Here is a 25,415-nt window from a genome sequence, read left to right as displayed (position 1 = left end):
GGCCAAACCCCGATAACATATCTTGTGTGCGCTGTTTATCTTTCTGCAATTTACATTCCTGCACATGTATGTTATAGTTAGTGAATGCTGCGTATGATTTTATATTCCGCATGTTATATTTATCTGCACATTTGGAACTGCATAAACAAACTCTAGGTTGTTAATGTACTACTGCTATTTAGGTCAAACCTAGGAAAAAATTTTAAATTCCAATTCACCCCCCTATTGGGAATACACCAAAGCTAACATAACGTCCCAAGTTCGATGTGGAGCAGCGGGGGTTCATGTTTTCAGTTTCTCCTAAAAGGCGTACATTTGCCAAGGTGGAGATTGTTGTGAAATGTGGCTCACATATTGAGTGGAGAACATGGACAAAAGGAAAGCATGAAGGAAATCAAGCAGCAGCAGGGGAAGCTATTGACAATAAGGCTCTAACCGTCGACGGTTTGAAGCCAAACCATCGATGGTTTAGCTCGGGACACCCAACATAAATTTCAAATTTTGAAAGATGGACATTAATATGGTTGGGATTTGGAGGGAAAACCTCTTGGAACTCTCTCTCTCTCTCTATATATATATATATATATGTATATATACATGTCATATATGATGTATTTATAGTAATGGTTGATGATGATTGTAAGAGTTGAGAGGGTTTTTGTATTGTTCTTATAATTTGGATAAGAAAATAGTGAATCTTTGCCGTTTGCTCTTGTGGATGTAGGTATTGCCGAATCACGTAATTCATTGTGTTATTTGTTGTTATTACTTTCACTAATTTGTTGTAGTTGTGGATTGTTCTGTATATTCAATATTAAAGTGTTGCATTGTGTGTTTGACCCTTTTACACATAAATATTTTGTTGTGCAATTTGGGGGTTTTATACAACAGAAACATAACTTGAGAAACTTTCATTTCAAGGAGCAAAGTGGAAAGCTATGAGAGAAGATCAATAGATGAAGGAATAAAAAATATTAGAACATGACACCCGGGAGTAAATGTGTTGTTGTGTGAGGAGTTACAATAGTTGAATAGTCATGTGAGTAGACAAATCAATCACGGACATAAGAGGGCATGCGAGTGGTTGGGGATTTATTTTGGAATTTAGAATATTGAAGGAATTTAATTTTACTTGACTAAAACATGAAGGGCAAATTTGGTATTTCAAATTTTGTACTACCAAATTTTGCCATTTATGCTTTTCTAAGAAGTTAAATCATTTAATACTTATAGATAAGCAAGCTATGACTTATTTGGTGTTTTTGTAAATGGGATGAGTCATTGCTTGGTATCAAAGTTGGATCCCTTTTAGCATATTATGGTTAAAAAAACAGGCTAATAGGGCACTAATAGGATGTTGAGACGTTAAAACTAAAGAAAAAAAAAAAGTGCATTAGTATTACGAACTTAGTAACAAGATTATAAATGAGCATATCAATAACATCACAACCCATGATGCAAATAAATTTGAAAAAAAAAAATTCATGAGCCTACAACAATTGAAATATATGAAAAGAGATAAACTGAAGTGTTTGTCAATTTTAGAGCTCCCTAATGAGAACATATTGCAAGCGTGAAAAATTTGATTTTATAATATTCGAAAACTAACTTAAAATTAAATATGTAAGTGAGAAGAGTTAATAAGTTATTAGTTTGAGTTCAAAAATCTAACTCGATTTTTTAAATATTCAAACATTAAACTTGTTTTTCTAGTATTCATACATTCAACTTAATTGTTTTTATTTGTTTATTGAAGTAAGCAAGTTATCAATTATTTTTCACTTTCGCAATAGAACAAATCATTACAATATATATTATATTTTACTTTAATTTTTTATATTAATTTTTTAAGCGGAGGAAACTAGGCAACATTCATCTAAGCATGAGTTTTTTGAAATATGGGGCCGTTCAGTGATAGAAAAAATATATTTTTCATTTTTCAAGCTTTTTTGTATAAACTTCAAACAATTTAAAATTATTTTCGTATTTTTAATTATTTACAAAAGTAAAAGTAAAAAAAATGAAAGTTTTTTTCTCAAGTGATTCGACCTTGGGCCTTGTTGGGCTGGGCTTAGTCGGACTTAGACCAGATCAGGGGCAGGGAAACGGAGACAAATGGGCACCAAACCCACAGAGCCCGGCCCACTACGCGTGCGGCCATGAAAGTCAGCAGCACCCAGCGCCATCTCGAAGAGTCTCCGCCATAAGCTAAGCGTGGCGGGGAACTCGGGCCTTTTCTACTGGCACCCTATTGCGGCACGTTGGCCCAGATTCAGAGGAACTCACCTGCTTTTCTTCCTCTCTGCGGTGGGAACTCTCGGGAGAAACGAAGCATGAAGATGAGATCGAAACTACCCTCCTCAGATGCTCGGAGCTAAGCTTTTGCAGAGATTTCAAACCCTAGCATCTCTTTCTCTCTTTCTCTCTTTCTCTCCGTCTGGTGGAGCTCGCGCATGGTAAGCTCCTGAATTCGTTTATTTTTTTCGTTCGTTTTGCCTCCGTCGGGCTGCCGAGAAATCCCGGGAAAGTAAATGTGAGGAGAGAATTGCTAATCCTAGCGTTGTGTCTTTCTTACTTTTTTCTTTTTGTTCTGTTTTTTTTTTTCTTTGTGGCTCATATAATGAAATTAGCTTAAGCTAGCGATACGGTTATTGTTAACCGCAGTTGAGTAGAGGTTGTTGAATATAGCACAGTTGAGTAGAGGTTTTTGGTTGCTGAGAAATGCAGGAAAAATAAATCTACGAAAGCAAGGTGAGAATTGCAAATTTCCAGTTTTGCGTGTCTTCCGTTGTATTTTTGTAGTAAATAACAATATGAGCTGAAGTTAGCGGAGACTGTTAAGCGCAGTTGAGTAAAGGTTTTTGAATACTTGAAATTAAGTTTTAACTTCTATATTTTTCCATAGATTTTCTTGCGAACGAACAGAGCATTGATGGTTGAGTATTTTGGATTGAATAATGTTTCTTTGCGTTGTAGCAAGAATCCAGTATCCAATAGTGGGGTTAGTATCTTAAGAAATTTATGTAAGGTGCTAGCTTGTGTGGTTGTAGCTTGTAAGTTGAGCTTGTTTTCATTGAATGCATGCAAAGCTTTAAGCTTTAAGGTGTGAACTGAGTTGGTGCAACATAGAATGCTGGTTGTTTTTTTTTTTCCCCCGGGGGGCTGGGGGGTGGTGTGGATGCTCTGAAGCTTTGATATTTGAATCAACAATATTATTATTTCTATGATTTGCGAGTTTTGACAATGTTACTATTCTACTTTTCTGACCTTAGCTTTCCTTGCATTGTTCAACATGTAGAAAAACTGACTAGGTTAGCAAAGATCTAGAGACTGTTCTACAGTTTCAAAATTAAATTTAAATCTGCAGTGGCAAGAATAATTGTGATCAGTCAGTTGTAGAGTTCTCTAACAACACAGCACATATTGCTAACACACCACAGATTGTGTGCAATTACAACTTTCTCTTGTTAAATGTCAGGTGGATGTAAAAAAGTTAGGACTCTAATGAACTATTATGTGAATTTTCTTTTCATGTGTGCTGCAGGTGATCAAGTGTGTCTTAATGCCACAGGCAAAGACAGGCTAAGAACTAGTTCTTATGTGTGACCCTTGTTTACATTTTGGTTTTGGGTGACTTCTTTTTGAAGCAATATTGAGTTTTTCACTTGAATCTGCCTGTTTTATTGTGTTAAAAGAGTCATATGGGCATGGTTGTATTATCTGACACAATTCCCCCAAAATAGAGGCAGTTCTAGGCTTTGAACTGGACGATTTTAATTTGTTGTTGCAACCTTCCTAGTTGAATATGCCTGAATCTCAGGGGACAAGTGCTTCTCCTACGCTAGAAAGTTGTAAGACTAGAGAAAGTTGTAGCCGTGTATGTACTGCTGTGGAACAGACATGTGAATTTGCTTCTGGAAGGGCAGAGAGTGAATTTCCAGAGCAAAAGCATCATATTGACTCTGAAAATGTGCAAAGTGAGCCAGCCGGAACCAGCATCCTGACATCCAGCTCTATTGTACATTTACCACCAAAGAGCACGACAGAGAATTTGCTTATTGATCGGTTGGGACCACCTCAAGGAGATTTGGTTGACAATTCTAGTATTCAGCAATTGGGACAGCTTTGTGAAGATATGACCGAGAACCCTATTCATGAACAGTTGGGGCGATTTCCTAAAGATGTGATGGAGAATTCTAGTCAGTTGCAAATTGGGAACAAAAGGACTTCTGCAAAGCAATCGAAAAAAAAATACAAGCAGAGATTTTTAGTAGGAAGTACCAGAATTTTGCGCTCGAAATCTCGAGAGAAACCTATTGCTTCTGAGCCAAGTGATAATATGTCCAATGCCAGGGCTGGACGAAAACGAAAAAGAATGAAAAAGAGGAGGAATGAAATATTACGTGACGAATTCTCCAATGCCAGGAAACATCTAAGATATTTCCTGCAACGAATGAGCTATGATCAAAATCTTATTGATGCTTACTCCGGTGAGGGTTGGAAAGGCCAAAGGTATGTACGTTATATCACAAATTGTACGCTATACTTTTGTTATTACTTTTGGTTTGCAACAAATTATTATTATTTTTTATGATGGAAATTAAAGCTGATAATTAAGAGTTTTTCCTCTCCTCTCATCTGTGTTTCATTAATGATTCATGACCTTGTTTAAGAAATCAAAGCTAAAAAATCTGGGAGACAGCTATTAAGACAAGGACAATGGTCCTAGGGTACAAGTTTAATTCTTTTTTTAGAAAATAAAAGGAGCATGACCTTTTTCGTGTCGCACTCCTCAAGATATACTGATTTTGCATATAACAATTGTTTGTAAATTTGTATTCTATGCTATTAAACATGGACTTGTATTCAATCCCCCTTTCAAATAATTATAAATGTGGCATTCTAATATTTATTATATGTTCAGAATGTATCTAAAATATGACATGCTTTTACAATTTTACTTTGTTTTCTGCTAGTTTTGTTTTTCGTTGTATTTTCTCTCAGGGAACTTATGATTATGTGTTCCAATATACAATTAAATGGTTTGGAACTGTGTTTGCTTTAATTCAATAACTTGGATTATATAACTTTAATATCCAAGAAATTGACTTATTGAGTTAATTCAATTTTGCATTACATGGTAAAAAAAATCTAGCGACTACCTCTATCAAGTCTTGCATATGATAGGTGGTGTGGGCGCATATGCATCCCTAGCTTTCATAAAGTTGACCTAGTGATGTTGCAAAAGCACCAAAGCACCAAAAGAATTTTCAAAAATAAGAATTATGAAGTTATAGAGTGCATTGTATCTCTATTCAGTCAAACAGGATTATGCATCTTAGCCCTAGGTCAAATCCACTGACTTAGGATGCTTAAGCTGGTTGTTTGGTAATATACTTATCCAAGCTTCTTTATAAATGACACCAACTACCCTTCATGGTCAACACGGGATTAGGAATCAAGGCTTTACAATCTCGCCCAAGTGGCAACACATCACTGGCCTAGTCTCACCGAAGTGGGACATACATATGCTTTGCTTCTCCGTTTGAGTCACTATATAGTGGCATGGCTCCACATTATGTGTCCTTTTCATTACGTGGACAATGGCTAGTAGAACACCATTTGATTGCGTTGGTGCCAAATGTTATGGCTTAGCCCAATACGTAGTTGTCAAATTGAGATTCATATTGTCGATTGAGATTCCAATATTAGGCTTATTGTATTTTCATAGTCATCCTTTCGAGCCTTTATTCCTGTTGGTTCCTTTCATTTGAGTCCTCCTAATTTGTAGGTGTACCCATGGCAGCGACTTATGGTAGGAGAGACCCCTATAGAATCTAAAGTTGTGACTTCTCTCTTTTCTATGTTTGTAACAGATTTTTGAATTTCTGATAGTACTACATAACAGATTTTTGGTCCTCAATACTGTTACGAGTCGCTAAATTTGGTGGGAATAAAGTTCAGCAGTCGTTATGGGTGCTAGCATTATGTAAAGGTAGTCCGGCCATTGCGTAACCTTTATAGAATTATTATGCCAAGTAATTTATATTTATATTTTTTAATTTCTTTTTTTCTTCTCATTTTAATTTTTTTACCTTTCATAATTCATTCTTGATGAGCTATGTGAAGAGAGGGGGGATAAGATTATAATGAGGATGATAATGATACAAAAAAAAAATATTTATTTCTTGGAATATTCACCAAAATTGCATTAATTTGCAACTTTTTATGAACAATATTTTGTTAAAAGAATTTGTATTTTAATAATATTAGTGATTTGATATTTCTTTTCTATATTTTTTACTTCAACCTTCATTTATTTCCAGTTTTTGTCACGTTCAAGTTGCTAGTACTTCATTATTTAATTATAGATTTATGATTATAAATTATAATTTTATATATTAGGTTATTGATCTAAATTTATTATTTTTTATTACTTTAACTAATTAAACAATAGAATTTGTTTATATATATTATTTTATTTTATAACAAGAAAAATCAAGTAATGAAAAAAATAATTGTAGAGAATGGAGGATAATAATTGGTTTATATTATTTGTATCATATTTTTAAAAGTCGGACCATTGTCCAACTCAATGGAGCCACTGGCTCGGTCGGACTTTGAATTGGTAGGTCAAACAAGTAGTCGATTTAGTAACATTAAGAATTTTATATATATATATATATATATATATATATATATATATGATGATGATGATGATTATTATTAGAAGTCAAACAAATATTAGATAATATTGAGAAGGGATTTGATTGAATTAATAAAATTTTATGAAGGGTAAAAGAGTTTGAGGTTTGATTAATTTATAAAATATTGAACTAAGGGGGTTTGATTCCAATTGAGAATTTATTCGAGGGAAAATATTTTAAAATTTAATTAAATTTATATTTACTTATATATGCATTTAATGCTTGCATTTAATAGTATATATCTGTATATAAAATAAATTAATTTTTTTTTTTATAAATTTTCTTTTGACTAAAGGATCACAAAATGATATCTGGTTCATTGGCAGAGATTCTCTCCTCCTTCGGAGACCATTCAACACTCCCTACTTGCAAAATCTGCAAGCTTTTCCCCTTTTTAGTGAGCGCTTGAGTCAACATGTCCAAGTCCCTGGGTCTGGCTGAGTTACACCAAGTGACCTAGTATCGGCTAGGTCCAAGTTGACTCTGATTTGTGCCAAAATTGGGTTTATGACATCACTCTGACAGGTTCTAGTTTTACCCCCTGGGACCGGTTGGTCCAGTTTGGGTTTTAAAACCATGATGTGTATGCCTTATTTGCCTAACAGATTAATGGAGTGTGTAATGTATTTTGTTTCATTAATTAGTTTATCACAAATATGATTAATGAAAGTGAAATATATATGAATTTTCTATTAATAATGGTTTATAAAAAAATGACAAATTTATTGCCCTTACTAGACAATGTTATTAAGTTGATTTAAAGGATTCAAAATATGCCTAAAATCTTTTAATGGGTCCAGTCCTATAAAACGTGCAAATATACCAATTTACATAAGGTTGTGTGTGCTTGAAAAAAGTTCATGGTTGTTGCATGTGCTTCCCTTTATCTCGACTACTCCTACTTCCTACTACACCCATTAGCTAGGTTATGCTACCCACCATTGCCATTTAGAACAATGTTTCTCATGGTATTGATCTTTGTATTGTCAATCAAGGGTAAACAAACTTGTACCCAACATCCTATCTCCACTTTGTGTGTTAGGACTTTTGTCGCACTCTTATTTCTGTTTTATAACTTCGTTATCCTCTGATCTCTCTTCCTAAGTCTGTATCTGAAGCGTTATTCCAGTCAAGGTGGAGAGCTGCAATGAATGAGGAGATGCATGCTCTATTGGCAAATGATACACAGGAGCTTGTGCCAATTCTTACTAGTAAGTCCATTGTAGGGTGTCTTTGGGTGTTATCTAGGGTATACTTAGGTGTGCGGTTTGGACCATCATACACATTCTTTCTTATAGCTAAGCACACATTATTGCTTCTCTTCACCTCTTGAGCAACCTCCTGGCTCAAAGAGTAGCTTGTCTAATGTTTTGTTTTGTTTTTTTTTTCCCTATTATTGTGAATAGAGAACCCAAATCATGGTTTAGAGCATCGAGGGGTGTTAGACAAGGGGATCCATTATCTCCTTTTTTTGTTTGTTTTGTTGGTTGATGTTTTGAGTAGAATGGTGGAGAGGGCGGTTTATAAGGGTTTAGTTAAAGGGCTGGAAGTGAGTAGACGAGGGGTTTGGATGCCCCATATTCAGTTTACTTGCTAATTATAGTATGTTTTTCATTCGTGATCATAGAGATACATTTTTTAACATTTTGACTCTTCAAGTATTTGAGAGGGTTTTTGGGCTTAAAATTAATTTGGGGAAGAGTGGTGTAGCAGCCATCAATTTGACATCTAGTAGGTCTAGCGGGTTGGCTTCATTAGCAGGTTATGGTGAGAGGTAATCGTAGGCCAGCGGTTTTTTCCAGTGGTCGAGAGAGTCTTGGATGAATCAAAATGTGCATTATTTTCTTTAGGGGGTTGTATTATACTTATTCAGGCTTGTCTTGCTCCTATCCCTTTTTATTGTTTGTCTATTTTTAGGATTTTGGTGGGGATAGCTAGTATGATAGAGAAGATCATGTGATATTTCCTTTGGTCGGGGTTTTGGGGATAAGAGAGATCATCTTGTTAGCTGGGGGACTACTTGTAGGTCTAGGTAAGTTGGTGTAAAAAAACATTGCTCTTTTGGATAAATGGTTATGGCAGTTTCCCTTAGATGATTCTTCTCTCTGGCCTAGAGTTATTAAAAGTAAATTTTGAATGCATGTGAATTGTTGGGATGCTAATTTAGGAATTAGATGTTCTTTGGAAAGCCTTTGGAGATTTATTTCTCAGGTCTACCCCTTCTTTGTTCGTCACAGTAAGTTTGTCTCAAGTAATGGTTCTCGTATTCATTTTTGGGAGGACATCTGGGTGGATAATGCTGCTTTATTTTATTCTTTTCCTCATCTTTATTGTTTTGAGTTCAAGTCATAATGAAGTTATTCCTTTCTTTTTGATTTCTGAAGGTCATTCATTTTCTTAGGACTTCCATATTCTTCTCTTGTTTTTGGGGATAGAATTCTTAATGATAGAGAGGTGGTGGAGTTGTATTCCTTGATGTTATTTGGAACTTGCTGTCCTTTCTTTGGGGTGGATAAATGTTCTTGATCTTTAGACTCTTCTGAGGCTTATTCTTGCAAATATTTTTCTGACTACTTGATTAATGCTAATATTTTTCCTTTCCACTCCATTGTTGAATTATTTGGTAGGCCCAAGTTCCCTCAAATCTTCAGAAGAACTTTCTCTCTGTATATGTTTTCTTTGTCTTGATAGTTCTCAAACAGCATGTCATTAGTTTGCACTGCTCGTTTGCTTGGAATATATGGAATAAATTTTTTGATCTTTTGGGGGAAAATCAGGTTTCTTTAGATTTGTTGGACACTTCTTTTTTGTTGGTTGTGGTAAAAGGAAGGATGCTTGTGCTTTTTGGATATGTGCGGTTTTCACAGTTTTGTGGGGTTTATGGATTAAACAAAATCCTTATATTTATGGAAAAAAAACTGAACGTATCATTGTTATGGGAGATGATTCATTATTTGGCCTCACTTTGATGTGCTTCTGTGGTTGTTTTAAAGGAGTTAGGTTTTCTAGTTTTCTTATATCCAACAGGGTTGGTTGGGCATTGTTACCATCTTTAAAAAAAACTAAGTACTTTTTCAGAAAGGTACTTTTTATTAGTACTTGTGTCAAGTGTTTGGAAATGGTTAAGTACTTATTTCAAGAAGTACTTTTCCAAACTACTAAATATGTTTTGAAAGTGTTTTTCTAGGAAAATACTTATCTGAAAAAAATACTTATAATAAGCAAAACCATACTTTTTTTTTTAGAAGTACTTCTACAAAAATACGTCTCTATAAGTGGCTGATTGTTTTGAGTTTTTTTTTATTGTTTTTTTTTTGTTGTGGAAAGATTACTTGTTCTCTTTCTTGTACATTCTTATTTTTCTAATAAATTCATGTTCTTTTGCTATCAATAAAAAATCAATTTCTAGAATGTGATTTGGTATATTTAGTGTCAAGGATGGAGCTTGGTCTTCAAAGATGTGCAGTAAAGCTAGGAACCACAAGTTTAATTTCAATAGAAATTTTGATTTCAATCTAAAGGAACATGGGAAAGTTATAACAAATCATGAAAAATCATAAGATGAAACTTTCAGAAACATTAAAATAGATGATTGCAATAATTTTTAGAAACAAAATTTAAAATATAAAAAATTTCTCTTTTTTCCAGTTATTCTTTTGAATTTCCAAAATTTCAGCCTATTTGTCCAAGACATGGGCCAAAATTTTCAATAGGGAAATTGAATCCTGAATTCCTTTTGAACTCTCCTGAATCAGAGCAAAATTTTTTGAACTTTAGGACATTGTGGATAAATCGCTCAGTATTCTAGTTGGTAATTTCTCACTGGTCATGTAAGTTGATGGTATTGCGTAGTCATATCTGAAGATAGTGATGGTATACGTCATTTAAAGCAGTTTCTGCTGACAAAGTTCTAGACTAAAGATTTAGTATTGAAGTATTTGGGAATTGAGGTATCTAGATCTCATAGAGCGATTATCTTGTCACGGTGGAAATATGTCGACTTGTTGGATGAGACGATGCTGTTGGGATTCAAGCCTCTTGATTCACCCTTGGATTCTAAAATTAAATCAGGGTCAGATGTAGGTAATGTGTGGCCGATCTTTGATGATACTGGAGACTCATTAGGAAGTTTATAGAAAATCACTGTTGCATGTAGGTGACATGTTGGCTGATCCTGGATAAAACTGGAGATCTGTTAGGACGTCAAACTATCTCCTCACTTAGCAAGACATATATTCAAGCCTCGTTGGTTCTGCTTGAACAATTCATTGGTACGTTGCTATCCATATCTTGTGAAACCTCAAAGGTTTGCCCTAAAGAAGGAAATCGTCATGGGAGGTTTAGGGAGGGATGCTAGGTGACCTGAGGTTCTTGAAATTGGTAAAGCCAAGTAAGAAAAAATACTGGACAAGTGCAAAGTTGCAGTCTGTGTATGCTAAAGGCATCAAAATGGATATAGTGATATATAGCACTATAAATTCATTACTTTGAACTTGCAGTGAATAATATTGAATAAATGTATCTGTATTATTTAATATTATTAATGAACATTCTATTATATAGTAGGACTCTGCACACCATGCCGTCCCTAGACCCCCAATGGTGTGGGTAGCTTGTATTAAATTTATTTTATTTTATTATATAGGAGGCTAGAAGGCCATATTCGAGAAAAATATATGAAAATTAACTAAGATATAAATAATTAGCATGTGTTGTGAACAATATTCTTTACCCTAAATTCTAAGTAATTAGCTTACAATTAGCAAGTATGCTTGTTGGATGGAAAATTTTCCATTGAATTGATTGTTGTGTGTAAATGCAAGTTCTTGGATGTGGATGGGAGACAATGCTTCTTACCAGTACCAAGATGTAGCTGAGGTTGCCAAGAGAGGAGAACCGAGCAATCCTCAGGAGCTTAAGTGTCATGTGGCCGGAGGATGACGTGGAGATGACAACTGTTTTAGAGAGAGAAGTTTTGGGTCAGAGGCATAGTAGTTAAAAGTGCTCCTAGGCGCAGTGAGGCGAAGAGGCTTGCGCCCCAAACCAGGTGGGGTGAGGCAACCTGCAAGAGGCGACGCCAGGCAAGACGAGGTGCAGTGGGGCGACAGGCACAGTGACTCGCGCCTTGTGAATTTTTAGTCATTTAAAGGAGAGAAATAGCCACAGCCTGACCCATAGCCCTCATTCGACTTGAACGAACAGAGCCCTAGCCCCTTTCGGCCCTTCGAAGCCCTCCGTGAGTTCGTTTTGCACATTCGAACCAGCAGGAGCCTTCGCAATCCTTCGAACCAGCAGTGTGAGCTCATCTGCGAGCCTTCGAATCAGCTGGAAGCCTTCGCGACTTCGTCTTCGAGCTTCGAACCAGGATCGTGAGTCCGTCTTTGACATTTTGAAGAAGCACGACTCTTCACGACTTCGTTTCGAACCAGCAGGAGCCCTCGCGAGTTCGTCTGCCTGCCTTTGAACCAGCTGTGAGTTCATCACGTCATCTTCGACATTTCAAACCAGCAGCGAGCTCGTCTTTGAGCCTTCGAACCTTCGTAAGTCTTCTTCTTCTTCTTCTTCTTCTTCTGCTGCTGCTTGCGTCCTGCTGCCTGCTGCTTCTCTTCTTCTATTTCTTCTTCTTCTTCTTCTGCTTCTTCCTTCTGCCGGCTTGCTGCGTGCTGCTGACTGCTGCCTGCTGCTTCTCTTTTTCTTCTTCTTCTTTATATGTAAGCTTATAAATTAAATATTTAGTTTAATTAATGTAAGCTTATAAATTATAACTAATACATAATATTTATTCTTTTTACTGAAATTTAGCTACTGTTTTTTAATTTGTAATATTTAGTTTAATTAATGTAAGTTTATAAATTATACCAGATACATAATATTTATTCTTTTTATTGAAATTTAGCTACTCTTTCTTCTTCTTCTTCTTCTTTATATGTAATTACTAATTGAATATTTAGTTTAATTAATGTAAGTTTATAAATTATAACTAATACATAATATTTATTCTTTTTACGTAAATTTAGCTACTGTTTTTTAATTTGTAATATTTAGTTTAATTAATGTAAGTTTATAAATCATAACTAATACATTATATTTATTCTTTTTTATTTAAATTTAGCTACTGTTTTTTAATTTGTTTGGAAATGCATTATATAAGTCTTAAATCTTAAATGGGTTATTGCCCGGATTAGGCTATTAGCTACTAATACAAAATGAGTAATTGCCTAATTTGCCTGAAATATATGATACATTGTTTTTTAAATTCTAATGTTACTAGATATTCATATGTTCATATATCAATTACCCCAAATAGACATTTTACACCATTTTAATAATTGTGAGGCGTGCGCCTTCGCCTTGTGCCTCGGCTCGCCTCGCGCCTATGACTACTATGGTTAGAGGGAGAAGGGCTGTAGTGAGAAATCAAGGCCAAAAGATCTCCAAAATAGGGTGAGAAGGGTGGCATTTGTAGTGCTAATAAGAAGCGAGTCTATTGTCCAATGAGGGAAGATCATGGTTGCGTACAAGGTTTCAGATAATGGGAGAAAGACAATTTGATTTGTCACGTAACTAGAAAGAAAAACAATGAAGAAATGCCACATGTCGTATGTGACACTTGAGCTAGCTAAGGGTGGGTTAAGGGGGTTGAGCCACCCATAATTGAACCCAGTTTGTGCCCATCAATCCAAATCTCTCTATAGCAACCCAAGATGGCAGGACCTAGGATTAATCAAGAGACCCACCACATGTCTGGTGATCAAGCTCAGGTGCATGTGCGGAGTGCGGCCCTTGCAAAAATTGTGGGATTAGAAGTCAAAAAGCAAGTTATTAGTGTTTGATTGTGAACCATAATCATATTTTATTATGTAATTGACCAAGATAAAAGAAGGTATTTAAACTGTTATTTAAAAGAAAGACAAAATGTAATGCCCAATGCACATTGCTCCCACGCTATCAGGGGTCTAGGGAGGGCAAGGTGTAGGCTGTGGATGCTTCCATGATTTGAACGTGTGGTCTTCCGCTTTTGATTTAATGCCCATACTGTAAGTCAAGATGGTTGATGCTAGAAGATACGCATAAAGGGGCGGCTGAGATGGCTTGTGGCACCAAACGGTGAGGTAGATACTGTTAGTGGCAGTAGAAGGGCTGGGAGTAATTCTAAATAACTTGGAATGAGATGGTAAGGATTTAACATCCCTTAAATTATCAAAGGAAATTGCCAATGATCATGTAAATTGGCAGAAAAGATTCATGTAGCCAATCCCACTTAATGGGACTTAAGGTTGGTTTTGTTGTTGTTGTACGGTGAGTCAAGGACTGCCCTCTCATTATATTATTTGTTTAATTTGTGTAGTATGTTATTATTTTTGCTTTATATATATATATTTGATAAGTGAAGAATTCTATTAAAGGAAGAAAGGAGCACAATAAAGAAAAGGAAAAAAGAAAAACAGAGGAGAACAAGGTATCTTCCCATTACAAAAGGAAACAACTAAACAAAAAGAAAGAAAATACAAGTCTAATAAAGTAACGCCAACCAAGCCAACTGCATGTCTCTCAACGAAACATGATGAAAGAATCTTTTGTGGAGCACCAGAGGAACACAAGAAGACCACTCTGCTCCAAAGCATACTACTGGAAGTGGCAACAGCTTTAAAGATTCTAGTGTTCCTTTCCACTCAGGTGCACCAAATTATAGACAGTACAGTGCCACAAAACTTTTCTCTCTTTCCTTTTACCAAAACCTCCAAACATAGAAACGCAAAAACACTCCAAATAAGCCTGGCGCATGCAATTTTCACCCAAAAAAAATCCGAAACAAATAATCCCAAGACCCCAAGAGAAGGTACAATGTAAAAATAAGTGGAAGCAATTTTCCCCATTCCCAAAACAGAGTGCACAAACATTGGGAGACATGGCCTTGTTTGGTCTTTGCTTTTGAAGTAAATCATTGTTATTGATTTTCTCAAGGATAGCAGTGCAAGAAAAGGCCTTGATTTTTGAAGGAGCTTTAGCTTTCCAGATTAGAGAATAGAGGGCAAAGGGGCAAACATTAGGGTCATGGATCAAAGGAGAGGAGGGAGATTTGCATGAGAAATCCGAAAAGATTCCAGACTCCAAATACCTATACTCATTGAGGTTCCTCTCGAAATGAAAATCCCTATATTACTACCCAATTGGACTTAAAGAATCTAGTTTGACAGTCAAAAGAAGAAAGCTCATTAGTTTCTCTCTCATTGAGGTTCCTCTCGAAACAAAAATCCCTATATCACTACCCAATTGGACTTAAAAGATTCTAGTCGGACAGTCAAAAGAAGAAAGCTCATTAGTTTCTCTCTCATTGAGGTTCCTCTCGAAATGAAAATCACACGAAATGGCCTTCTTGCAAATAGAGGAAGAGAGCAATAGAAGACTTGTGAAGATTAGATAAGCAAAAACGATGAAGGAAACCAATTGCCAAAGGCACATTCCCAATCCTTATGCTCCTAAAATGGATTCTCACCCATTACCCACTATTATGAACGTTAGGAAATAAAGATTGATAGATTTGAGAAACAAATTTCCATGACTTGATTAATATATACTCCTGCTTTACTTCCCACCCATTTTGTAGAAATTCAAATTTACTACAAATTACCTTGTGCAAAAGAGATTTAGTTTCTAAAAGAAAATGCCATAACCACTTTACCTCCAGCGAGATGCTTTTAGAAACCAAATTATCGAGACACAGACCTTCCTCCCTTTTAGTCCTACTCAGAATGTTCCACCCTGCTAAATGATCTCTCCTCGTTCACCAACATCTGACCACTAGCAATCCCTCGTCATCTACTCTCTAGTCCTCAGGAAATTCTCACGAGAATTCTAAAGAGGGATAAATAATTCGAGGGATAGAAGAGAGACAAGCATGGATAACAGTAGAATGACCCCCTAAGGTGAAGGAATCAATGATAGACAGATATAATTAAGATATTATTTTGCTTTTGCTTTTAGTTTGCTTTTTCTTTTTATTGGTTTTTAAACTAATTGATACTACTTTGTTGTGATTAGGGTTATTATCAATTAATACCAGTACTTAAATATTATCTATAGAAATGTCGTTTTGGTGCATCTGTACATTATATTTTCTTTGCAAAAAATAAAGTATGATATATATTATATGGTAGTGATAGATTCATTTTTCAGAATGAGGTCTAATAAGTGCACTAATTCCTGGCAAGAACTCCTTTTAATTTTCATTACTAAATTTTTTTTATGTAATCTAAATGGAATATAATCATCTAGAGTAGTTTATTTTTTGTAATCAAATGATAATACTTTGCTCGTTCCACGCATCCTTCCAACTGGTCCGTAAACCACTAGTTTGTTAACTACTAACACAGCCTGCCACCTTTTGTGCTTCACTTTCATTCAGCTTATTCCTACAAACCAGAAGATTCAAGAATCTCTCCCCTTAAACCCCACAAACAATGCAGTATCAAGAGAACTAGAGCTGGTGGAAGCAGTGCCTTTCTGTGAAAAGGATTAACATCCTCTTCAGGATAGTCACCCTCCTTCCAATGCCATCATGAGAAGGGGCTTGATTTCGTGCTGTGCTGGTTTGACAATGATCACTCATTATTGATCCAGTGCAGCATTATGGTCAGGTTGAGTGGTTAGTCCGCAAGGTGGATTCCTTCTCTTTGGTGGCATCTTCTAAAACCCTAGAGAGTAATCCCTTTATTCCCCATATAAATCTGCCAGACTGGAACCTGGAACTAATACCAACTGAAATTCATCCGAAATGCTGGTCAATATGACTGGGAACAGCCCTTTTGAAAGGTTTAAGGGATGCCCTAACAAATAAACTATTTTATCTTTTCATTTTTGAACTATTCTGAGGGCTGTAGCTCTATTCAGTAGAAATTTTAAACATGTAAATGAACAAAACACCTGCAAAAAGTCATGACTTGCTTAAAACTCACATAGATTTTAAAATAAATTTCTACTGGTCAAAATACCTGTAAATAAGACATAGAAGACTGACTAAAGAAAATAGAAAACAGCAAAATAAAGCCAGATTTTATGACACTGAGCTGACTTAAGAACTCATTGACTATTGCATAATCAGATCACTGCAACAATTTTTTAATTGATCCAAAATAACCTTTTGTGCTACCTGGCATAGTACTTATATGACTAGTTCCTTTTTTGATGAGTGAAGTTTTATTTAAAAAAAATAAAACTGATTTGCCATTTGTTCTGTAGTATTAATAACTGTATTGATTTTGATGTGGGTGTAATAATACTACTCAGATGCTTTATTATTACGGATATATCTATGTTTATATTTTTGCGTGATCAAAATGCCTTTTTGCAAGACCGAAAAGCCACTTTAGATTCTCTCTCGACCAAAAAGCATTTCTGCAATTCCATGAAGCCACATGAGATGCTCCTAGATTTGAGAAAATTTTTGGGAAGCTAGGATTAAGCTGCTATGTGACGAGCATGTGCAAATATGTTTGAATATTATGTAATAGGCGTACACACATGTTATAAGGAGTATGTTGGGGGGGAAAAAAGGGCATACTTTATCTAACACACTTTTTTACGTTGACAAAACACTTAAATGCATCTACCCTTTAACATGTAGAGTAGATGAGAGAGCCAAAATTTCCTGAAATGTGGAATCCAAATATTGCTATTGCCAAGTGGTTATAACTTTTTATTTCCTTACATATTTTTTTTACTTGTAAAATAAAAATTGTTGTGGGTTGCTGTAGTTATGTTGCTCTTTTCAATTAGAGTGTCTGTTTTATGTTGTATCTACATCATATCTGTTGGAGAGAGGGTCAAAAGTGCTCAAGCATAATGAACTTGAGCACTTGTCTAGTCTTGAGATGTCATCAAGGTCGGAAGAACTTTACCTTGTTTGTTTATACTTAATTGTTTATTCTAATTATTTCCATAACTTTGCAGTCTTGACAAACTGAAGCCTGAGAAGGAGCTTCAAAGAGCCAAATCTGAAATTTTACGTCGCAAAGTTAAAATAAGAGATTTGTTTCAACATCTTGATTCATTATGCACTGAAGGAAGGCTTTCAGATTCTCTATTTGATGCTGAAGGACAGATTGACAGTGAGGATGTAAGAGAAGTTTGCTAGCCGAAAACAACCTTCATTCTTCCGTGGATTTTTTTTTCATTTGAATGATATACCTGCTTCTTTTAACTGATTGTTTGTGCATGAAATATTAAATTCTTAGACAACATTTTCTTATGGCAGATATTCTGTGCCAAATGTGGATCCAAAGATCTCTCCACCAATGACGATATCATACTGTGTGATGGTGCTTGCGAACGTGGGTTCCACCAGTTATGTTTGGAGCCACCATTGTTAAGAAGTAACATCCAAACTGCTTGTGATGTTAATAATTTGGATTTATGGTTATTGAGCAACTTTTAAGTCATCATGGTCCTTCATTTTATGTTTTCAGTTCCTCCTGGTGATGAGGGTTGGCTATGCCCAGCATGTGATTGCAAAGTTGACTGCCTTGACTTACTTAATGATTCTCAAGGAACAGATCTTTCCATTACTGACAGCTGGGAGGTCAATTATAAAATCTCCTGTCTTTGCTTTCTTAGGTTTGTTACAGGTTTAATTAGTTTTGATGCCTCTTAATTGCAGAAAGTTTTTCCTGAAGCTGCTGCTGCAGCGGCAGGGGGAAATAAGCACGATCAGAGCTTTGGATTTTCATCAGATGATTCTGAGGATAATGACTATGACCCCGATGTTCCAGATGCTGATGAGGGTGTTCAGGGAGATGAATCAAGTCCTGATGAATCTGATTTCACTTCTGCATCTGGTGACTTGGAAGTTTCACGCAGTGATGGACAGAACATGGGGCTACCTTCTGATGATTCAGAGGATGATGATTATGAACCTGATGCTCTGGATCTCGATGAGCAGACTAAACCAGAAAGTTCGAGTTCTGATTTTACATCTGACTCTGAGGATTTGACCACTGCATTGGAAGATAAAACCTGTTTGGAAAAAGTCGAGAATCCATCCCTGGACCATAGCAAAGCGACTGGTTGTTCAAATGGTAAAAGATCCAAACTTGCTGGAAACAAAAATTCTTTAAGAGATGAGCTGTTAACCACTTTAGAGTCCAGTCCTGGACTAGATGATTCTACACCTGTATCAGGGAAAAGGCATGTAGAAAGGCTGGATTATAAGAAACTGTATGATGTAAGTGTTCTTTCAAATTTTATTTCTGATATTGTTAATCTCTTTTTCATGCACTTGCTGGATCCTGCAAAATAAATGGAATTTATGTGCAATGATATGCATTTCAATGGCTCAAAGCTAGTATTCTCATTAAACCCAATGAATTTGTTTATTATTTTTACTAATTTCAGTCAGACGTCCACATGTTTTGGATTTTATTTTTTAATGTATTGGATTGGAGAAATTCTGTCCATTATCGCTGCTGATTGTAGCCTTCTAGTCATGCAGATGAATGGCTTGATTTATGTGTGAACATTCTAGGAGAGATTGCTGTTTGGTCAAAAACTTGAACTGAATTTACTGATATGCAATATAAAGAAATAGGTAAAATTATGCATTTGCTCATGTCATAGCAAGTAGAATTATGAGACTAAGGAAAACACTGTGCAGTAGATGAAATGCCGAAGTGGGTAGCTCAGATAATCAGGCAGCAATAAGGTTTGAATGATGAAATGCCAAACTTTTCAGTTAATACACCCTCAAGTGTGTAACAGCAGAACCCATGCTAGAAATGGGGGACTTTTGCTTGACAATTGAACTTTGATTCTTTGGGTATAATTTGTACTCTTTTACTAAGATGTGCAGAAGAACCATGTTCAGATCCACAGGAGAGATGCCCGAAAATGTCATGTGTTTAACTTCATCTATCCTCATCCTTGGTTGTCTTTTAAAAATAAAAATAAAAATTTGAAGTTAAAATTTAACCCTGGTTATCCTTTGTTTTTAATTATTTTTACTCCAAGTTTCTCAGGTAAATTCGCTTCGAATCTTATGATGTTGGCATCATTACTTTTTCTGTTCCCTCGCTGTTTTCAAGTTTTCTTATCTTTGTTTTGAATGCTGGTCTGTGAAGGAGACGTATGGAAACATTTCCTCCGATTCAAGTGATGATGAAGATTGGACTGAAACTAATGTGCCAAAGAAAAGAAACAAAAAAACAAGGGAAGTTTCTCCATTGCAGATGAGTCCAACCATGAAGAATGGAAGGATGACAAATGACTTAAGGCACAACCTAAAGGACTCTGAACATAGCCAAAGGAGAACGCATGAGAATCTGAAAATTGAAGGCGTAAATGATTCACCTGCAAAATCCTATGAAGGTTCTTCTGGACCTGGTTCTAGTGCAAGAAAAGTTAGAAGATCAGCATATAAAAGACTTGGGGAAGCTGTGACTCAGGTATTTCTGTAAGTTTTTCATTTCTGTTATTTCAATCTTGTTAAGGCTCAATAAACATTGTCCGCCCACAACCTATCAGGTTAAGCTTTTAGGTAAAGTGATAATCTAGCATTGTATCGGAGCCATGGTTGCCAGGGGCTTCTGGGTTCTGGTCTTGTTGCCCATGTGATGCAGGGGCATCATCAAGGATTGCAGCCATGGGAGAGAGAAGAAGAAATTGAAGAGAGGACGGAGGAGAAGTGGGGGTGTTGTGGAGGAGAGTGGAGATAAAGTGGGAACTCAAATTCAACAACTGCCTACAACATGACTTTTACACTATTTATAAGAAAGCCTTTTCACATGAAATTATTATACGGTAAAGGCTAAAACTACACTACATTACAAATATTCCCTTAGAACACACAAATATTACAATCAAGCCCCCAAATATACATTATACTATACTAATCAAACACATAATAAACTATTAACCAAACATAACAATTCTTGTCCCAATTCTTTTGAATTATTCTCCAACAAGGATCTACCCATGGTTAAACCTAGCAAAATGGATAAAAATATATTAATCCGAATCGAATCCGATCCGCTTAAGCCAACTCATAACTGATTTGCACATTAAATGAGTTGAATATGGTTTAAACTTTTTTTATCCGCTTTTAAATGAGTTAGTTGACGGATTTAGGATTTTATCAGATGGATACCCGCCTATTCACCAACAACTAGTGTTTAAATTCATTGATAATTTCATATGCCCATGCTTATTTGGCATCAATTCAATTGGAATAAGCTCGATTAACCAAGACTTAGTCCCACACCCCAACTCTTGTACTATTGTATGTGTCTCTAAGTCTGCCCTATGCCCACATTCAAACTCATGTCCAAATTCTTAATTTTCTCGTGATCAAAACAAAAGCCTCAAAAAATTATGATTTTGTGATTAGGTATTAAATGTTTGACAATTACCAAATTATAATTTTAAAAATAATCTCAATTATTATGTTACAAATAAATTGTTTATCGGATGGTAAAAAAATTATATTAGGGATGAGAATGACAGATTATTTGTCATCCGCCACGGATTATCTGATCCTAACCACCATAAATCCGCAACTTAAATGAGTCAGATATGGATTGTAATATCCTCACCCGATAATCCACCTAATCAGCTATAGATTATCTGACTTGATCCGCTTTGCCAGGTCTACCCATGGTCTTGCTTCTCCTACATCACCGTGTTTAATGTAAGCTTATTAAAAAATTATCGTGTTTCCAATATGGGTGTTATTCATTATTATTCATTATTTGTTTATCTATCCACGCACAGTCAGGCTACTTGTGTGGGGGAATGTTAAGGCTTGCTATACATTGTTGGCCCACAACCCATCAACCCAAGTGGGCCTGAGCTACACAAAGAGAAATTGTTGGGTTATCGATACCGTTACACACCGTGAAATTGTTTGGGAAGAAAAATCACGGTTGTAGCGGCCGTTACGGACCGCGACTGTTACATAAAGGCCGCTATAGCCATTACGTAACTGCTATAGGACTGTTACATCAAAAAATTTATTTCTTTTTCCTTCTCACTTTTTCCCTCTCATTCATAAATCATTCTCAATATACCATATGACAAGAGGGGGAAAAGATTATAATGAGGATGACAATGATACAAAATTTACTATTTCTTTAAATACTCACAAGAGATGCATTAATTAACAATTTGAAAAATACTAACTTAGGAAAATATTTTATTTTGACAATATTAGTAATGTGATAGTTATGTTTTATATTTTTCAACTTCAACCTTCTTTAGTTATGTTTTATATTTTTCAACTTCAACCTTCTTTCTTTTCTAGCTATTTTATATTTGTATTATTCGTATGTCTTATGTGTCTAATAGATTAATGGAGTGTATAATGTATTTTTTTTAATTAATTAATTTAGCACACATAAGAAATTATCACAGATAAGAACAATGAGAAGTATAAATACGTACACACGCGTAATTTTTCTATCAATGGTGGTTTAAAACAAATGTAAACTTGTTACCATTACCAAAAAATTTAGTTACTTGAACTAAAGGATCCAAAATACACTAAAATTCTTTCTAAGAAGGGCTAAAAGCTTAAAACATGCAAGTATGCTAATATGCACAACGTTGTGTGTGCTACAAAAAAATTCACGGCCGTTACACCCGCTTCCTGTTATATAACATCCGCTACTCCCACTTCCCATTGCACCCGTTACCGTTACGTTATGCCACCCGTTACCACGATTTAAAACCGTTACACCCGCTTCCTGTTATGTAACATCCGCTACTCCCACTTCCCATTGCACCCGTTACCGTTACGTTATGCCACCCGTTACCACGATTTAAAACCATGGATTCAAGCCTAAGACTTCCAATATGGATGTATGAAGCTTTGACTGTTGGAATGTCTATTTTTTGAATCTAGTTAGCAGATGGATTACATTTACTTTTGCATATTTAAATTGAATCAGGACATTTTGTTGCAGTTATTTATTTTTCAGTGATTTACATTTGCTTAATGTTTGAGAAATGATTGCATCCCTAGAATGCAGGCTGTTGCGTTTTTCTTTTTCCTTTTTTGAAGCTCCGCCTGTACAAGAGCCTTATAGGGGGCAGGCTCATAACTACACCCCTTCACCCCTAGCTGCAAACCAACCACCCCCAATAACATTATACAAAACAAACAGGTACAAAACCCCAAAGGCTCAACAAAGTGCCCACAAGGGGAGTTGAACTCCCATCTCCACAGAGGATGGGGAGACGAACCACATGGCGCAATTGCAAATTTGTCAATAATAGAACTTTTGGTAAATGCTCATATTTTGCAAGTGAAAGTAGTACAAATATATGCCATGCAGAGTAAAGCAAGCAAATTCAAAAGATAAAATAAAAAAGAATATATAGAAAATCGGCATTGATCTACCTTTTATGGGAAATCTTGCCTTTGGATCTTGTTGCACATATTTTGGCAGGTCTTGAATGACAGACTGCAGTGTTATTGCATTCTCAAGATCAGTTTATCTTCACATTCAATCACTTCTTTAATATCTAAAATTGGCATATTACTGACAAGAGAAGTGATCTGTCCAGGATGGAGTTATTTTCCTTTCTCTTGTTTCTCGTGCATGCAATCTCGTATCTCCCATGCACACAAGTGCACATCCACACACACAAAAGCAATCTTTTACATACACGTGTAGTGAAGAACATAAATGCTTTTTCAGAACCATAAATGATTGCCATTGTTTTAATGCAGGGATTATATAAATACTTCAAGGATAATCAATATCCTGACCGTGTCGCAAAAGAAAAAATGGCAAAAGAGCTAGGAATCACTCTACAGCAGGTCATCCTTTTTCTTTCCACTAAAACAGCAAATGTGTTTTCATGCTTTGTCTCTCAAAAGTTTCTATTTTATAGGTTACCAAATGGTTTGAGAATGCTCGTTGGAGCTTCCACCATGGACATTCTCAGAAAAAGGATGCCCCAACGTGCAAGACAAAGAGAAATTTGTCCCAGCTCGAACAGGAATTGCCTAGTACTGGTACTGCCTGTAATGGAGCGGACTCTGCCCCGACAGAATTGCATGCCAAAGATGTGAGGGAGACAAGATTGGTGATTGAAGACACAAAACAGAAGTCGACTCCAAATTCCAGGCACCAAAAAGGTAAGTCATGCCATCAGGCATCAGATAAGGTTTCGGGTGTTGGAACTCTGAAGCCTTCAGCTCATACACCTAAGGGACAGGAAGTGCGGAAACCTAAAACGTACAGTAAAAATAGGAAAACTGTTGCTTGACAATATGAATTTTGATCCACCTATGAGCATAATTTTGCATTTCTTCGGTTTTTCCATATGTGAGGGCAAGGTGTTTCCACGTGTGGGGGCAAGGTATTTTGAGAGGGCAAGGTATTTTGAGAAGACAGTCTGCTGGAAGGATTCAGTTTCACTTCTACACAGTTGGCAAGTCTCAAAATTCTTCCAATTAATTGTGTAATTTGGGGTGGAAAAAGTCACTTCAGGTAACTAAAGTCATGTGGATCTAAATAAAGCTGGTCAGTCATGGATTGTCGGCAATTCAGGTAGTTCAAAAAATACATCTTAAGATGACCATTTGAGCCAGCTTGGATGGTATGCCTCGACGAATCTACCTTTGGACAATGGTCACATACATGGAACACCCCATTTTAGGGGTTTTGAAGAGTCTCAAACCCTATTTCAAAACCTTGTCTCCTGCTAGAACCCAGTTTCTTTACCCCAGATGGTGGTTGAGAAGCCTGCCAGAGATCCAGTGAGCTACCATTGCTCCACTGCCTGTGGCTCTCCTATTATCTTGCGCAAATGAGGCTGCAAAAATCGATCCTGCGCATCTTCTATACCTAGTCCCAGGACAGTAGCAAAAATCTCATGTAGTGATGCCTTTCTTGCGGATGTATTGAAATTGAGAAGTATGGTAATTTTTTCTTTTACCTTGTATTTGGAAATTCAAATTTTCATTTATTATTATTTTCCTCATTTGACCAGAAAGGAAATTCAATTGACCATTGATGACGATTCTGAAATTTTTGAACATGCATGATTAATTAAGTAGATTATTTTAAATTTTAGTTATTAATTATGAGGGTGAATTTCCAGGATTGGTGTATTAGAGAGATTCCTTAGCCAAGTGCTACAATGTGAAATGGAAGGAAAGAATTCACTAACAATTGGTTTTCTGAAATTTTAAAATGTTTTGTGTCTTTTTGGGTTTTCCTCTCTTTGGGAGGAAAAGAAAGTAGCAGCAATTGTACAACAATTAGATGTACAGGGAAAAAATAAATAAAAAGAAAAATGGTCTTTTGAAATTGGAAAAGAGGAAAGTTAGGTCATGTGCCTGCCTTCCTAATATAATCTAAAAAATAATTGTTTACATTAAATAATGGAAACATGTTATTAACAAATGTGTATGGATGGCTCTTTAGTTTTTCTTGTAACAAAATTTAGCTTGTTTGGTGTCATTTTTATATTTATGAATAAATAAATTATGACAATGAGTTTGTATTTTGTTTTGTCAATTGTCATTTTTGCCTAAATGACTTGGGACAGGATGTCCTCTCTTCTCTTTCCTATTTCTATTTGAGGTATTATTATTTTTAGTTCTTTTTCAACATTCTGAGTTAGTAGTAATTCGTGCACGTTTTTGACTTTTTGTACAAAAATGGAAAAAAAAAATCTTTTTAATGAAATCTTTCTCTTTTTCTTCCT

General features: G+C 35.7%; 1 protein-coding gene across 4 annotated transcripts; it reads left to right on the top strand.

Annotated features, from left to right (window-relative positions):
* Window positions 1-2,143: 2,143 nt before the first annotated feature.
* Window positions 2,144-24,725, top strand: LOC131155569 (pathogenesis-related homeodomain protein). Of its 4 annotated transcripts, XM_058108792.1 has the most exons (10): window positions 2,205-2,456; window positions 2,665-2,751; window positions 3,545-4,512; window positions 17,658-17,823; window positions 17,962-18,079; window positions 18,173-18,285; window positions 18,364-18,927; window positions 19,820-20,143; window positions 23,428-23,517; window positions 23,592-24,725. In XM_058108792.1, exons 3-10 carry the CDS (start codon window positions 3,806-3,808, stop codon window positions 23,967-23,969), a joined length of 2,460 nt encoding a protein of 819 aa, XP_057964775.1. In that variant the 5' UTR covers window positions 2,205-2,456; window positions 2,665-2,751; window positions 3,545-3,805; the 3' UTR covers window positions 23,970-24,725. The 4 variants fall into 4 exon arrangements, with proteins under 4 accessions (XP_057964776.1, XP_057964775.1, XP_057964774.1 ...); XM_058108793.1 differs by lacking the exon at window positions 2,665-2,751 and having other exon boundaries at window positions 2,144-2,456; window positions 3,821-4,512; XM_058108791.1 differs by having other exon boundaries at window positions 2,205-2,751.
* Window positions 24,726-25,415: the final 690 nt, after the last annotated feature.

This window comes from Malania oleifera, chromosome 5, assembly GCF_029873635.1.
Source record: "Malania oleifera isolate guangnan ecotype guangnan chromosome 5, ASM2987363v1, whole genome shotgun sequence".
Classification (NCBI taxonomy): domain Eukaryota; kingdom Viridiplantae; phylum Streptophyta; class Magnoliopsida; order Santalales; family Ximeniaceae; genus Malania; species Malania oleifera.
Note: the sequence above shows the minus strand (reverse complement) of the source record. Positions and strands in the feature narration are given on the sequence as shown.

Bases quoted from the DNA above. Each gene is read 5' to 3' on its own strand.
- LOC131155569 (XM_058108792.1), top strand. From the start codon at position 3,806: ATGCCTGAATCTCAGGGGACAAGTGCTTCTCCTACGCTAGAAAGTTGT. The intron at 17,824-17,961 runs GTAAGAGAAGTT...TTCTTATGGCAG, and splicing joins GACAGATTGACAGTGAGGAT to ATATTCTGTGCCAAATGTGG. The intron at 20,144-23,427 runs GTATTTCTGTAA...GTTTTAATGCAG, and splicing joins TTGGGGAAGCTGTGACTCAG to GGATTATATAAATACTTCAA.